This window comes from Dermacentor variabilis, chromosome 2 (assembly GCF_050947875.1).
Source record: "Dermacentor variabilis isolate Ectoservices chromosome 2, ASM5094787v1, whole genome shotgun sequence".
In the NCBI taxonomy this organism is placed as follows: Eukaryota; Metazoa; Arthropoda; class Arachnida; order Ixodida; family Ixodidae; genus Dermacentor; species Dermacentor variabilis.
Genome location: NC_134569.1, coordinates 227,932,425 through 227,949,652, shown reverse-complemented (window position 1 = coordinate 227,949,652; position 17,228 = coordinate 227,932,425). Strand labels below are relative to the sequence as shown.

The 17,228-nt window shown below is 47.7% G+C and overlaps 1 protein-coding gene across 1 annotated transcript in view; it reads right to left on the bottom strand.

The window, feature by feature from the left end:
• LOC142571210 (uncharacterized) overlaps positions 1–16,750 on the bottom strand; it is a 70,543-nt gene extending 53,793 nt beyond the window's left edge. Inside the window, exons 1-2 of the mRNA XM_075679482.1 lie at positions 16,593–16,750; positions 2,086–2,118 (exon numbers count right to left, since the gene is read on the bottom strand). Of these exons, the coding sequence (XP_075535597.1) occupies positions 2,086–2,118; positions 16,593–16,710 (151 nt within the window). The 5' untranslated portion in view covers positions 16,711–16,750. The remainder of the gene's footprint in view (positions 1–2,085; positions 2,119–16,592) is intronic.
• Between the last annotated feature and the right edge of the window lie 478 nt (positions 16,751–17,228).

Here is a 17,228-nt window from a genome sequence, read left to right as displayed (position 1 = left end):
CCGAGTGCGCTTTACCCAGTGTGGATTGGAGTCACTCGAATTGTGCGCACTATGCAAATTTGCCTGGGCGCTTCTGCAAACGTTGGCTTCATCTGCGCTCATGATGCTGCACAAAAAGTCTCGTTACTCATCGGCTTTCTTGAGGAACCAATTGAAGATATCTACACGATGCTGCAGGTCCCTATCTTCCAAGCATTCGTGCTGGTTAAGGTGGTAGGAGTGAAAGGCCGAGTAATTTAGAATCCTCGAAACTGATGATTTCAAAACTGATACCTGGGCGGCATATCTCAAGACGCTAGCATGAGGGTTTGAGGCCATCAATGCTAGAACATCCGTACGTACGCTAGGACTCGAAGATGGAGTCCTCCACCGCTATTTCTGGAAGCTGCCGGTTTGTCTCAGGTTTTTATAATTTCTGATTGTTTTCATAATTTCTGATTATAGTCGATGCGTTAAGTCTACCGTCACACTTCCATGACCAATATATTTTTGCCGCCTTCCTCTTGTTGCCATTAGTAGCTCCCAAGGTAAGGATCATGTTATCCTTCTGCTCATTAGAGTAAGACATGGCAACTGGGACGAAACAAAACACACCTTTAGACCTTTGCACTGACGTTGTCAAGTCGCTTTTGTGATGGCAGGCTTTGTGGCAAAACGAAAGGACAATCCGTGCAATTTATCTACGCTAATACTACAGGTAACACAGCTTTTTGCCACCCGCCGTGGTTGCTCAGTGGCTATGGTGTTGGGCTGCTGAGCACGAGGTCGCGGGATCGAATCCCGGCCACGGCGGCCGCATTTCGATGGGGGCGAAATGCGAAAACACCCGTGTGCTTAGATTTAGGTGCACGTTAAAGAACCCCAGCTGGTCAAAATTTCCGGAGTCCTCCACTACGGCGTGCCTCATAATCAGAAAGTGGTTTTGGCACGTAAAACCCCAAATATTATTATTATTACAGCTTTTTGCCAACTAACGCCGAACGCGATGTATTACCTCGGCCGAAGCGCGGCAGATAAGGCTCGATCACGATGTTTTTTCTTTATTTCCTTTATTTCGTTCTGACTAACTCAGAGGGAGCCTGCTCGAGGGCGTTGTTTTATGATGCCGGTGGGAGCGCAATCACGAGGTATTTTTCATATTTCGCGGGGTTTGCATATCAGTCGAAAAAAAATTTGTACGCAATTGGTACGTCGCTGAAAATACCGCAGTTAGATGTACCTACCAATGCCTGACACTTTGATAATTAGGATAGTACGTCTCGAGGTAGATAATTAATTATATTTACATAAATAACTCTCAGTAACGAAAAAATTACTGGGGCTACTCCACTGTACTGGAAACAATATGCATTAAGTTTTCTTGGAGTAACGCAATTGCTGTTTTTTTTCTAAATGTTGGTGCATCATTGTTAATTAAGACACCCTGTATATATTTATGACCTCTACATGCAAGTGGCGATGTTTCTATCCCTAATAAATGTCGTAACCTATTAAAAGAGTTTACGTTTATCTTTTCTTTCATGAGTCGTTAGAATGGCTTACTAGAAGGAGATGCAATACTGAAACACATATCATTCACGTGCACTTCACATGCCATTGATAAAATACTCGGCCCAAGGGCTTACTGAAGTCTGCAGGATTCTCTCTTTTTTTTGGGGGGGGGGGGGAGTCAAAAAAGCAGGCAAAGCAATTTGAGTCGAGGTGAACATACAGCAACATATTCATTCTTTAGACACAGGCTTGTCCATAATGTGGGTGACAAAACAATGGTAATGACATTTTAGGTCTGTGTGTGACTGGTGGGGGGATAGGCTTCGGCATCGCCGGGGGAGGGGGGGGGCTCTGCCTCCCCCAGGAAGCCTTGGAGGGAGCTCAGGGTCCGGAGCCCCACCGTAGTCGGCGCCTTGATGTGACGCAGCAGAAGCCCGCACATTGAAAGGTTTCTTTATTTGCCACACATGCGCGGAAACCACACGAAAATATGTATGCACGCGCTTTACACGTCAACGCTTGAGCCCTATTCTTGCCTACTTGTCAGTGTGCTGCTATCTGATTGCCTAAAGAAACAAAAAACGGGTGACTTACTTTTCTTCACGTAATTGGGATTTGAAGGCCGATCTGAAAACAAAAACAGAAAGAATTCATTTAGGACTCTTAAGGGATTCCTTAAATTAGCAAAAAAGATTCTTATTGTTAGAATATGCAGAAAGTTGATTTTTTTTTGTTCACAATATGACTGCAGATGGAAGGATAGAGACGACTAACAAGAAAAATTCCACGCTTTGTCAGGAAAATTTTTCGCAGAACTACACAGAAATAAATCAGTGCCGACTGCATTGTGAGAAACTTCACGCCGCCGCTGCAGCTTAATGGATCCATGGCGTTGCGCTGCGGAGCACGAGGTGGTGGGTTCGATTCGGTCTGCGGCAGCTGCATTCCCATTGAGGCAGAGTGCAAAAACAAATCCGCAGGAACACATAGAGTGGAACTCCGGCGATGTTTCGGCCATGTCAAGGTAGTAGAATATTTAGGTTCACAAGACCCCCTGTCACGCGTCTGATAGTAGAAATGTTTCGTAAATTGGAAAATAGCTTTAAATAAGCAAAAGAGTGCAAAAGTGAAACCTAAACCGGACTAAGCAGCCGGGCGAACCTCTTCGTGTGACGTCACGAGTGTCTACACCGAGGAAGGCGCGCAAGGCATGCCGGTATCGCCCGCTGGCAGCCAAGAGCAGACGCTCGGCTGCATCGTGACCGCGCCGGATTTTCGGGTGACAATGTGAGCTGCACCAGCGCTTCGGATCTGTCAGATATTGAGAGGTATGATTCTTACGAATTCGATAGCCACGAATCGCCGTTCGCATTCGACCCACCATCACGAGAGCCAGCGCCCCTGCGCTATATATATCGCGCTGCAACTTGAAGACCAAGGGTAGCCTAAACCTCTGACTTTATACATGCTGCTTGCTATTTTAGGTGTTTCACTCCTTCTGAGGGAAACGCTTCGCATGCTCACTGTAAGATGTGGAGCACGATTTTCCGCATTTCTATCTCGCAAAAACGCCGCTGACAGTCCAAAGCACTGAACGGTGCATTTGTTTACATCGATCGGCAGGTGCAGCGACCACTCGTCGTTCGCTTGAGATATAATACTAGCCGCTCAACGTTGACATCAAACAATGTCATATCGTATCAAAACAGGCAGATTTTGTGCACATAAGCATCGTTGCATCACTCTCAATCGCACTGATATGAGTGACCACGCACCTTAGAAAACAGCGAGCGGGAGACTGTAGTATACGGGAGCGTTAGGCTGCCTACTTATCATTCTTTGTATTCTCTTGGGCACGCCAGGTAGCGTCGAGGAGTAAGGACGTGGTTACGCCGTCTCCGCGAACAACCAAGGATTCTGGTAGTTATTCTGGCAAAATGATCTGTGAAAGTGCTAAAATCGATTTTCGGAAGTGACAAGGAGCCGGCGGACACTATTGTTTGTGTCTGTGAGTGGATTTTTAGTAATTTTACGGCTAAAAGACTGTGACCGGAGCACAACGCCACGCTAAGCCTGACCTCGGCTTCGGCATTGCCTCGGCCACGGACGGCGTCGACGGGCAGCCCCAAGCCAGCGGCGGCTCCCAGAGAAGCGGCGACGTGGAAGTGACGGTGGAAGGCAACTAAAAGGATCCTAAGGGATCTGACAACGAAGGATGGTTCACCGTTTTGGCGAAAAGGAGGGAAAAGACCGTGCTAGTTGGCGCGGAGACGACGAAGGGCGCTCGGCGCGACGCGCACAAGAAGGGAGCAGGGAAGAAGAAAGCGGAGCTATCGGTAGCATCGAACCTACCGAGACTGCCGGCCACGGGCTGGAAAGTTACTCTACGGCTACGAGGAGGCCTCTCGGTGCTTCAGAAGGCAGCGGAAGTCAGCCTCGGAAGAGCAGTGCGAGAAAGCGCTGGCGTCAGCCTACAAGAAGCCAAGGGAGACCGCTTCGTGATAAAGACCAAACAAGGTACGATCATCTACCACACATTATCGATGGAGAATGCTAAAAGAATAAACAAGATAGATAACATCAGAATCGGAGAAAAGGATTATGGGGTCGTCACCTACGTGAACGCACCGGCAAGCTGTGGGCGTGGAGTTATTCACGGCATAGAGGAAATGTACTCCGACAAAGAAGTCCTAATCAACCTAAACGAGGATGAAGACAACCCGACGATCCTCGAACGAAATCTCGAAGCAAGAAGAATGGGCGAAACGAGAACTTCCCCCCAACTTTTGACGAAGAGGAAGTTCCACGCAAGGTTTTCTTCATGGAAGCTATTCTACAGTGCTTGCTATACAAGAAGGGGTACGATACGAAGAGCTACAAGTGTGGAGGACTCGGGCACAGATAAGACGTGTGTGACAACGACGAAGCGAGGTGTAGAGGTTGTGGGGTAACGAGACCACAAGGAGATCAATGCGAACCAAATTGCCAGCTCTGCGGCAAAAACCACGTTACTGGGGATAAGAAGTGCAGAAATTTATTCCGCACCCCGTACGTCGTGCAGAAGAGACAATGGGAGCAAAAACAAGCGGCCGAGGAGGGGAACCAAGAGGAACTTCGTAAAAGCAGGGCAAGCGAGAGATCGAGCAGCAGGACCAGGAGCCGCTAGGAGTCCTTCCCTAGGCTACAGACGCCGCAACACCAGACACAACAGAAGGAAACAAGTAACAAGGTGAGCTGGTCAGACAAAGTCGCCCAGGATTCAGGAAAGGATAGAGAAAGCCAGGAGCTAAAAGCGCTTATTAAGAGGTAGGAAGGGCAAATTGGAATGCTGATTGAGGATAGGAAAAAGGAGAGAGAATCATTTTTTAAGATAATCGAGGAGATGAAAAAAGGGAAGGATGGAAACAATACGAGACGCGAAGAGGGCGTAGGGGACAAAAAGCACAAAACAGATCGGCCCCTGCTCAAAAATAAGAGAATGGGAGAGACAGACTTAGACAGCAAGATGGACAAAGTTACTCAGGATATTACCCTGAGAAACGGAGCTATGATGCAATTCAGGGAACAAACGCGAGCAGAATTTGAAAAGCACGACATCCCCCTCAAAACATAACTCGAGAAACGCGACTTCGCTTTAAAAGCGGAATTCGATTGGTTTAGAAAACAATTAACATTCAAAATGCATTGGCAAAATAACACGATGTGGCAGTGGAATTGCAGGGGCTTCCTGAAAAAAAGGGAAGTCCTACAAACATCCCTAACCGACATCGATAAACCAGATGTCATTGCGTTGCAAGAGTGTGGGAAAAATGCAAAATTGGCCGGCTACACAGCCTACACTGGGAAAGGAGACAATCGGCAGAAAGCTATTTTAGTTAGAAGGAACTGAGCAGCAGTCCTACACGAGACTGACACAAATAAGATTGACCACGTCCTAATTGAACTAGTACCGAGGAAAAGAAAAGATAGCAGCCTATACGTTCTCAACGTATACAGCTGTCCTAAGGAAAAAAAAGGAAGAATTGTGGCTTCGATCAGCTGATTGAAACGTCCAAAAACATTGCAGGGAACAGCCCCATAGTCAGAGTCTGAGACTTTAATGAGCGACACACGGCTTGGGGGAACAAAATCTCGCAACAAAAAGGCAGAGAATTATGGGATACTTTCTCCAAGCATGGAGTAACACTACTAACAGATCCTCAAATATCGACGAGAAAAGGAAATAGCGTTTTCAGGGACACCACACCGGACCTTACTCTCATAGGGGAACACATAACCGCACGATGGTGTAACGTGGGAGAGGACTTGGGGAGTGACCACAGAATAAAAGAGACAGTGGTAGAACACGGCATACCAACTCCCAAACCCAAACAGATCGAAGCGGTAAACTGGAACCTCTTTAGGCAGAAATGTGCCGAAAAAGAGGAGCTCAAAGATGTAGGCAGTTGGAGCAACGCCCTCTTGGAAGCGGTTGCAGAGGCCAGCGAGAAGGCGGAGGCAGACGAAACGCAAGAGGTAGTAGACCGGAAAATGGTCGTACTATGGAGAAAAAAGAGGCAGCTAGAGCAAAAATTTAAAGATAATAGAAGCAATAAAAACATTAGGAGGGCATTAGCGCACCTGAACGGAGAGATTGAAGAATACGCACTCGAACTTACGAAATGAAATTGGAATAGAATATGCGAACAGATGGATCACAAAAGTGGTAAATCAAATGCATGGCAACTATTGAGGCACCTACTAGATCCCCGAAGCAGCAAATCATAGACACATAGAAACATGCAGAAACTAGTGTATACATACGAATGTACTAATAGACAATTGTGCGCTGAAGTTAAGGATAGATATATTAAATGCGGTCCGCAACAAACACTGCCGGACTACAAAGGGGAAGAGAACCCCTTCTTCGACAGCCGCGTCACGGTAGGAGAAGTTAGGGCCGAGCTGAATCGACTAAGAATGAAAACAGCTGCAGGACCGGACAGAATAAACGATCGGATGTTGAGCAACCTATACGAAAAGTCAATAATAAACCTAACGAACAATGATAGGCTTCAGAGCACACCTAACTGCGTGCGATGTCATGCTACAGCTTAAAGAACAAATTATCGACCACCAAACTAAGGACACGAAAGCCATCGTTGACTTAGACGTGGCCAAAGCGTTTCACAACGTAGACCACAAGGCAATCTTAGAACAATTGAATAGCCTAAACGTAGAGAGACGTACCTAAGAGTATATAAAGGACTTTCTGACTGGCAGAACGGTAACGGTCAGTCTAGGGGGTAACGAGGAGAAAGTGATAGAGCTCATGAATAAGGGGACACCGCAGGGCTCTGTGCTCTCGCCAACTCTCTTTAACATAGTAATGATGGGACTCCCGCACAAACTTAAGGATTTACAGGGTCTAGAACATACGATCTATGCGGACGACATCACCCTCTGGATAAATAGAGGCAGTGACGCCCACATAGAAGAAACACTGCAAAATGCCATCAATAGAATTGAAGAGCACTTAGAAAAAGCCGGCCTTAAATGTTCAGCTACGAAGTTGGAGGCTCTCTTCATCAGTTCACAGAAAATGCGAAAGAAAATGCCTAACCAGGGGATAAAAGTCACGGTTAATGGGGACGCGATTCCAAACGTAAAATCTATACGAGTGCTAGGCTTGCACATTCAGGACAATGAAAGAAATACGGAAACAATTAGAAAGCTTGAAATGAGCGTAAGCCAAACATGTCGACTCCTCAGAAGAATCGCCAACAAGAAGGCAGGCATGAGGGAGGCGAACCTATTAGAGATAGTACAGTCTTTCACTATCGGCAAGATCACATACGCGACACCGTACCTTAAACTAACAAGGGCCGAGAAAAACAAAATAGAAATCCTCATTAGGAAAGGAGTTAAAACCACCATAAACTTGCCACCATGCACATCTACGCAGAGGATACTAAACATGGGCATTCCAAACGCCCTTGAAGAGTTGATCGAAGCCACACTAGTCTCCTAGCAGCAGAGACTAATAGAAGCAGAGGTGGTCTGATAATTCTAGAGAAACTAGGATACAAAACCCACAACAAAGTAAGAAACACGGGAGCCATTCCCTCACAAGTCAGAGATAGGATACGCATACTACCACTCCCGAAGAATATGCATCCCACTCACCACCAGGATAGGAGGAAAGACAGGGTTAAAGCATTACAAAAATCGCTAGATAAAAAGCAAGGGGTATTCTAAACGGATGCAGCAGAACATGAAAGCAGACCAGGTTTCGTCGCAGTGACGACACAGGCTAACGGTGAGAACTCAAAGAGCTGCAGTACCCCGCAAAACAGAGTGGAGGTTGCAGAGGAGGTGGCCGTAGCCCTAGCTTTGACTCAAAAAGGGGTCAAAATCATAGTGTCAGATTCAAAAACAGCCATCAGGAATTATACCGCAGGGAGAATCTCCAAAGGGGCGCTCAACATATTGGAGAAAGGACCAATTCCAGAAGAATTAGTAAACCTTATATAGACTCCTGCCTACGAAGGCTTGCCCGGCAACGAGAAAGCGCGCGCATTGGCCCGAGAGCTTATTTACCGGTACACCAATGCAGCCTCACAAGTCGGGGAGCCCCTACAAAAAGAAGAAGGCATAAACACTTACAGTGAAATTCTCGCTTATTATAGAATGGGAAGGAAAACACTGCCAGAGGCGCATAAGAAACTAAGTAAGCAAGAAGAAGTAACATGGAGGCAACTCCAAGCGGAGGTGATCTGCAACCCCTACATTCTGAAGAAATGGCACGATAACATTGAGAACATGAATTGCAAACACTGCGGGGCAAAGGCGGACATGATCCACATAATATGGACATGTCCTAGATACAATAAACCAAATAGGGATAGACAATCCTGGGACACTTTAATGACCAGCTCGAAGGAAGATGATCAAAGAGAAGTCATCCGCATGGTCCTGGACACCGCTGAGCTCCAAAGAGAATCAGCCAGCTGAAAAGGGAGGAGGAAGCCGAAGAGACAGGAAGACTCTTGACTCCTCGGTGCTCTTTTTTCGGGTGCAAATAAACGTTATTTCTCTCTCTCTCTCTCTCTCTTGTATTATCTTCATGCACAATATGTTCCGTAAAGTGGACATAGATGAGGACTTTGTGCGCGTGATTGCTCGTTTAGAGAACGCGTAGTTTTCTCGCGGAGACGCCGATGCCAGTATTGACACCGCTGGCAGCTGAACGAGGCGGCGTTTGCGCTGCTGTATAGAAGGGGCCTACGCTCGCTGCCCATTTGGGATACGAGGCAAGCAGTGCACCTCGGAAGCTAAATAATGAGTCGGCAAGACAACACGTTAAAGTACACCCATCTTTGCAGTCGCATTTAATTTAGGGAAGTGCCGGTAAGTGCGGCGGGCAGCTTTCCGTCGAAAAAGGCAACGTAGCGATGTCGATACTGCTCCGTGTCGTTGTTTCTCGCTTTTTGTGTATGGACTGTACGAAATGAGCAATCGTTTATTTCAAATCCGTGTGGGCCAAACTGAACCACAGAAGTTTTCTTCACTCTGATGGCTTAATTAGCTTCAGGCCAGTCACTCAGGTCCCCCACCAGCAGACGCATGAACTACGAGACTCTGACATATATAGGTTTAACCTCAGCTGAACGCGATCGGCATCGGCACCAAACTGTGCGTGCGGATGGCGAGGGCTGAAGTTCATGCAGCCAACAACGCAACGCCACTTGCCACCGCCCATCACTTGCCCGTGCACAGGGAAGGCGAATTCTCGTGACACCAACTTCTCACTAACTCACGATCGTTGACTCCACGCTCTCGTTGCTGTCGTCTGCATGGTCCCGGCGTGCTCCGAGTGGGACTCCACTGACGTCATACACAATGTTGCCTTCAACTGAGGAGCAGGTAAGGGTGTTCGAGGCAATTTACTAAATGCATTAGTAACGAATCTGCAACTCTCAAACCTGCTTTTTTTAGGACATGACGGGAATGTGCAGAGGAACGGATACCCAGCGAATTTGATCGACGTCCGTCGACATAAAAAAATCGCCGGAGTTGCCCTTTAACACTGGTCACGTGAGGAAATGCGAAGGCATTATAGCCCCTCAAGTGAAATGTTTTTCTTTTCTGCGCGTTCCTTGTCCGCGCAAGCTGTCACCAGCGTTTATAACTGCGCCTCGGTAAGGCCAAATGAAAAAGCGCCAAGCGTATCAGCGTGGTCGCTTGCCCGCGTGGGTTTCATAACACGGAGGACCACTCAGCTGCGTTAAAGTGGACATCAATGCTTTTTTATTAAAGCGAACTCCTGATGGTGAAGTTTGTGTCAGCTGACCTGACCGCCGGAGTGTCCGCCGAAGCGTCATGCCGCCATAGAAGAGAGATTAAACACAGATTAAAGAATGAAAAATGATTGATAGTGAGAGTTAGTGAATGTTAGCGTTATAACAGAGATTGGTAGAGGTTAAAGGGACACTAAAGGCAAATAAGAAGTCAAGCTAAAATGATAGATTAGTGCTCGAGAATATCTAAGGCGTCAATATTGTCGCGAACAGAGCCTCAATAATCGATAAAGTGAGGTAAATGCAGGATATCATTAGAGACTTCCCCGGTATATTCAAGTACTCGCCCGACGACGAAAGGACTCCTCAGCTAAATTCTGTCAGTAGTACTCAAGCACTCGTTATAAAAACAGAATTGAATTGCATTGTAAGACAAAAGAACATACTACTTCTGCAGTTCTATTTCATGTTTAGAGCAAAGAACTCAATGGCCTTACCCTTGGAAACGACGCGGGCGGTCTAAAGGTTTCGTTTTCGTTGGACTCTGCACTGCCCGCACATTCTCATTTCAGTTGCTTCGTTACCGCGTAGTGCTGCGCTCGTTTTACTGGTTTCCGAGTAGCAGAAATTCAACGTCCATATGACGTCGCGGAATGCCCGAACGGCCTACGCCACTTGACCAAAAAAACAGCTGCAGCGGCGAATCCACCGCTCTGTCTTGGCCCGGTACACCGCCGTCTGTCGCGCGACATTTTACTCATCGACGAGCAAAGCGTGGTGATGGCATATGCAACGTCGCCACTCCCCCGGTTGGGTGGCGGGGGATTTGAATTTCGAAAAAGGCATTCGGACCATTCAAAAGCAATTTTTTTTTTCATAAACTAAGTCTTTTCTTCGCACGAGACAAGCGTTGCGAGGTTGCTGGAATGGTATCTAAACAGTTCACGTCGACTTGGTATTGGCATTTGGTGTCCCTTTAATAATTCCTAGTAATAAATAAAATGACTACTAATGACTTGTAATGACTACTAATGACTACGAAATGACCAATATGTCTAACGATGGCTGGTAATGGCCGCAATTGATTACACATGACTAAAATGCTTAGGTCAGCAGTAATGGCTCATAATGACTGGAATGCCTTGTAATGACTAGTAATGACTACTAATGACCAATATGTCTAACGACGAATTGTAACGACTAGAATTGATCATAAATGACTAAAAATTATCACTAATAAGGTGAATGACAAGAGGAGGAAGAGCAGGCTTTCGCCGTTCACCTCTTAGGAGAGATCTTAATAGGCGCTGTAATTTTTTTTATACACTCATGACGTGGCGCCACCTCCCACCCACTGTCTGCGCAGTCACGTGCCCCACGACGGACGCACTGGGCCTACACTCGGCCGGGCAGAAGCGTGGAGCCAGCGTAGCGTCCGGGAAGCGGGTTCGCCTCGCACCCCGGTGGCCCGGCGCCGATTGCCACCCAGACCTGAATTTTCCCAATACTTTTCTGCAAAGGCATTGTTTTACTCTGTTTACAGGAACCTCGCTGAGAAATTCGACGTGAATCTGAGTATCTTTAACGCGTTTTTCACTCTTTGCCGTCGGCCATTTCTGCGACCATCATTCTGTCACGCCCACGACTACAACGCCGGATTTTCTCGTAATGGGACGCATAATGCTTTCGCAATTAAACGCTCCTGTACCGTGCGTTAGGTGCTCGTAAAAAGGGCCGAGGTGCTCAAAATTATTCAAATTTCTCCTGCTATGGTGCGCCAAATAATCTGATCGTGGTTTTTTGGCGTGCAATCGCGGATTTCCTTTTTTTATTTGAGCCAGCACGAATTCATAAACGCTGCTAGTACTAGTCGAGTGTGTATATATAGAACCTTTCGTGGTTATTTGTCCAATCGACAGTCGCTGCGAAATCTTGCACTGCGTGTACTTTACGCGCGTACGCATCACGTTGTATCGCCACGCGATGCCCCTCATACTGAAGGTGTAAGGCTTGTCTACAGCACTTGACTGTCTGATATCATGTCGGGTCGGCTTCCTCGTCGTATGTATTGGTTGGAACCAGCGGCAGGTACTCATTGACCAGTTTCTTTCCAAATTCTTGTTCGCCATGTTTCTTGATTTCTGTATGTGGTATTCTATTGAGGCACTGTCTCTTAAGTGTTTTGGTCATGGTTTCGTTGCCCTTGGACTTTATACGGAACATGACGGCGACGCCGACGACACAAATGCACCTGGGATGTCCACATAGTTGCTATCGCAATAAAACGGCTGATGGAGGTTATACCGAAATTGCTAAGTTTACGACAGTTAATAGGAAATTTTAATTACCATGTGCTTGCGTACTCTACTCGCTCGCGAATATTTTGCACGCCACAGTACATAATCCACGTTGTGCAATAAATTCCCATTGGCTGCGACGGCACGCCACGAGCGCGCCTCGAGGGAGCAGATTGGGCGAACACCTGCTGGCTGCGATAACTGGTGTTGCGCGAGGGGAGAGGGCACTGCCGCTCTCGGAAGCCTGTGTTGTCCGTGCATTCCTTGTTTACGCAACCTGTCGCCTACTTGATAACTGTGCCTCGGTAAGGTCGAATCAAAGTGCGGCGAGCGTCTCAAAGCGCTCGGGTGCCCGCGTGGATTTCGTAACTCGAAGAAGCGCTCAGCGGCGTTCACTTGGAAATTCACAATTCATACAGAGTGCTTACGGGTGCTCGAATTTTTATTAAAGCTAAGCTTTCCTTTAGAACCGTTCTGGAATTTCGTGACCGTGTCCGCTGGCTGAGAGCTGCTGCTATTGTCTTGCCGAGTAACTCGCACATAGGACAGCCCTGTCGTCTTTGCCACCCTTATAAGTGTCCTTAATGGCGCTGGCCTAATTTTCTGCGGAATTATTCAGTGATCAAACAAATATTGCCTAAATATCCTCCCTGAAACAAATATACCTCATCAAGACGCCATGTTATTTCATGAAGCAAGCCCTTCTAACGTCTTTATGCTGACTTTCCCTAACCATTAGGTCATACACACACGTGTACTTCTATCGTACCACCCGCCATGCTGGCTTAGTGGCTATGGCGTCGCGCTGCTAAGCACGAGGTCGCGAAATGAAATCCGAACCACGGGCGCCACGTTTCGATGAAGCCCAAATGTAAAAACTCACGAGCATCGTGCATTTGGGTGCACGTTAAAGAACACCAGGTTGTCAAAACTAATGCGGAGCTCTTCACTACGGCGTGCCTTATAAGGAAACCGTAGTTCTAGCACGCCAAACCCCAGATTTTTTTTTAGTCATCGTGCAAACAGCCAGCTACCTCTTTGAGATGATCAGAACGTGTTTATGATGTTGTATACTATCATATGACACAACCGACAATGGGGATTGGCGAAGGTACAGGCGCTATACTAAAGCTAAAGAAGGAGAAAGTTATGCGGAAATCATCGACGATGATTGTAAACATAAGCAAACGGCTTGAACGAATGAACAAAGGAACGAACGAACGAGTGAACGAGCGAGCGATAGCCGCTCCCCCCCCCCCCCCCCTCACCCCTTTTTCCGTGTCGTCCATCCCCGCAACTCCGTTGCCCGAAAGCACACGCAACTCTCTCTCTCTCTCTCGGCGACTTCGCTTCCCTTCCGGTAGTTTCTTCGTGGCAGCGGTGAAGAGCGAACAAGTCATCTTCTTGCTGTCCTTGGTGCGTCGGCGTCAACGCCGTCAGCGTTGGCCGGAACGTTTGCATGCACCTGCGGTTCAGTTTTCGTGCGACAAAATCCGCTATGGAGTCTCGTCCATTGCGCCGTTCACGTTGGGCTGACCACCGTCGGGCGGCCAGCGAGATGTGCGACAAATGAGCGAGCGACAATCTGCTTTTCTCTCTCATTGGGTTCCTTCACGCCACACTCGCATGCCCTGGAGCATGTGCCCCTGCACTCTCCGCGACGAACGAGCTAACGAGCGGCAGTGCTGATTCCCCCCACTTTCCCGCACCCCTTTCCCAATGGGGTACCATGGTGACTCTTCCCCAATGGGTAATGAATACAATGAGGTAGGAGAGCTCACGCACGATGGCCCTCACCTCGCCCTGTTCGCTACTCGGTTGCCCAAGAGCACACGCCTTTATCCATGGTGCGATTCCTCACCTTCCCCCTCCTACGCGAGAACACCGTCGGATCACCCGACTTACGACACAACGAAAACGGCCGAAAAAGTCAACGAACACTATTCGCTTTCGAATGAAAAAATACGTCGACAAATGCACGATGTCGCAATGATGAGAATGACATGGCAACAACGAAATGGTGGGAGCTTGGTGAAAGAATGACGCCAGGATGATTACGATGGCGCGGTGACTCCGGTAGGACAACGAAGGTTGGATTGGAATGACGACGTATCATGAAATTACGACGACTGCACGGGTACGATGTCGCTATTATGACAACATGATGACGGCACTGCGATGAACACAAGACAACAACGCAGTGACTTCGACAAAGTAAAGACGGTGGAGCGTTGGCGATGGCGTGACAACGTTACTGGAGGAATGATAATAGAATAAAGTTTGGCAGAGACACTTAGGACTGCTTACGTGTGGAAGTGCGAAAGCATTGTGGTAGCTGTGGGCAAATGTTTCCACTTCGGTATTCATCCGTATGTAGTCGTGCAAGTTGTACACTTAATAAAGAGAAAACTAGACATCCACCCGTTCGTAGCAAATGCTACAAAGGAAACCCATACGGGTTCCTCATACCCATACGTTGTAAACTTGCACGGCATTCCTTTTTGTGTTCCAGTCGCTTCGTCTTCTGCGGCGTGTTTCCGTGAGCGACTGCGCTTCGCAGATGCCGCTGGGACCGACACTCCGCAGTGCATCCGAGTAAACACAGCACCGAAAAAATACGAAGAGCAAGTGACGCGCGGGAGGCAATGACGTAACGTGTGCAATGACGCACGCCCTAGGCCCACCTCATTTTATGCACTCATGATTTGGCGTCGAGAGTGCATCGCAGTAGACACAGCACGGATGAAATCCGAAGAGCAAATGACACGTGGGAGCCAGTGACGGAGGCAGTCACATGACGTGTGCAATGACGCACGCGCTAGGCACAACTTTAGTCAACCTCGACCGTGGCGCCACCGTAGCGTTGGGGAAGCGTGCACGTCTACCGCACTGGAGGCCCGGGCTCGAATACCACCCACACTGATATGTATCAATTTTTTTTTTTCAATTCCAGTAACTGACTTCGACAACAGAAACTTGCCTGAGAAGTTTGACGTCAATCCGAGCACTTTAGCGCGTTTTTACTCGTCGCGCCGTCGGCCATTTTTGGTACCATATTTCGGTCACGCATTTTAGCCTAATGGGGCATGTAATATTTTCGCCCTAAAAGGCGATCGAATGACGAAGATGACGCGTTTGTGTTGGAATTCAGAACCATGCCTACGTGCATCAACTGCCGTCCTGGGCCTCCTGGGTTTGCAATATACAGGGTGTTCAACGTAACTCGAACCAATTTTAAAAAAAAAGAGTGGTTAGCCGGAGCTACATGAAACCAACGGTGTATCGTTTGCCGTCATGCAGTACTGCTTAGAGTATTTTGCATATTCCGCTTAATTAGTTAATTAACTAAGATGAGTTGTACAACATCTTTAATATTCACTTTAGAGCCAAGTTCGTTTCGTTGCGTTGTAAAGGGAACCCAATTTTTTGTGGCAACGTAGATGTTGCGTGGCGATTTTTTTCGGCGTGTAAAGAAAACTCGCGAAATAAGCAAGAAAAGCCCGTGACTGCGCTCTTGCGCTGTCATCTTGCAGTGCTTGCAAGCGTGCGTCGAGCCTTTGGTTTATGAGGGACGGCGGCGCTTCCATTGCCCGTGCAGCCGCCAGAGATCCTGACGCACTGTGAAGCCGATGCCTCGGGCCGCGGCCGCTCACTTCGCCGCGGTCCGCCCGCACGGTCCTGCCGCACGAAGCGCTGTTGAGAGCGCTGCAATGCGATAGCGCACGAGCGCAGTCACGTGGTTTAATTTCATATTTCGCGAGTTTTCTTTATATGCGAAAAAAATCACCACGCAGCAGGTACGTTGCGACAAAAGAAATGGATCGGTTGTTGCTGAATCCCCTCTACAACGCAACGAAATGCACTTGGCCCTAAAGTAACTATAAAATTTGTTCATAATTCACATTAATTAATTACCTAATTAGGCGAATATTAAAAAAATGCTTTAAGCAGCGTCACGGTACAGCAAGTTCTAAGTTTTTGGTTTCATTAAGCTACGGCTAACCACCTTTTTAAAATTCTTGGCACAAGTTACGTGAAACACCCTGTATGCTGCACTTGGACGCACTATGTCTGGTACTGGTCAATCGCGTAAGAGAGAGGGAGACAGCTAGCCCAGAACAAATGCGGGGAAGATGCAAAGAAATGGATACACAATAGCACGACACGGAAACAAAAACCTTAAGGAGGAGGCTGTACAAAGGAACAGGGGGATGCTTTTCTTCTCCCTTCTCAAATGTTTATTTCCTTGTGGCGCTATTTCTATCCCTTAGACTTCAAGGAACTCGCTCAGGAACGAATTTTACGCAACAGGCAAAGAAAGCATTGATTTGAAGCTATATATATAAACAGGCTAAACCAAATTATCACTAGCCGGGGCCACAACACTAAGTAGTAACTGCGTCGAACAGCGACCCGCCAAAATTCCCTTCTGTTCTTCGCTACGACGAGAATTTCCCACACTGAGAAAAATGCGCATGCCTCGTACTTACATCGTCATGGCGCAATGCGTTCAGTGAGCACTCACATGTGGTAGTGGTGGTGGTGGTGGTGGTGGTGGTGGTGGTGGTGGTGGTGGTGGTAGTGGTAGGGGTGGTCCTAGGAGCTACAGGGCGCCGGGTGGGTGGTGAAGGTATCGTCGTCATAGGCGTCGCCTGCGTTGGCTTCTCGCTTGTTGTCGTCGTCTTTGGTGCTGCGTTTCGAAAAAGAGATAGCCATTACACGGTTTTTAAATGCAGTCTTCGAGCACATACCCATGTTGTCGCCAGTTGCAGGAGAAGAATGAAGAACCAGAAAGAAGGTGGGAGTAAGTGTGAGAGGAAGGGAATTGCTTGACCTTCCTCCTCTCCCAGGATTACGAAAGATAGCACGACTTGTCATTTTGCACAAGGTAAAACACACCAATTAAGACCTCGAGTAAGTACAGCTCGTAGCGCCTTACTACATCGTCTCGCGTCGACCGCATATTCGGGGTCCAGGTCCCAAGCTGCCGTACAAGCCACCATTCAGACTCGTTCTTGCCAAAGACAGCGTCCAGTTGGAAATGCCTCCCCGTCTACATTGAAAGCAATTCTTGTCCATTGCCCTTCGAAACCGCGGCCTCTTCTCTGTAACCCTCCACGTGGCATTAAAACCACTCAATGAATGTATGGATGGATGGATG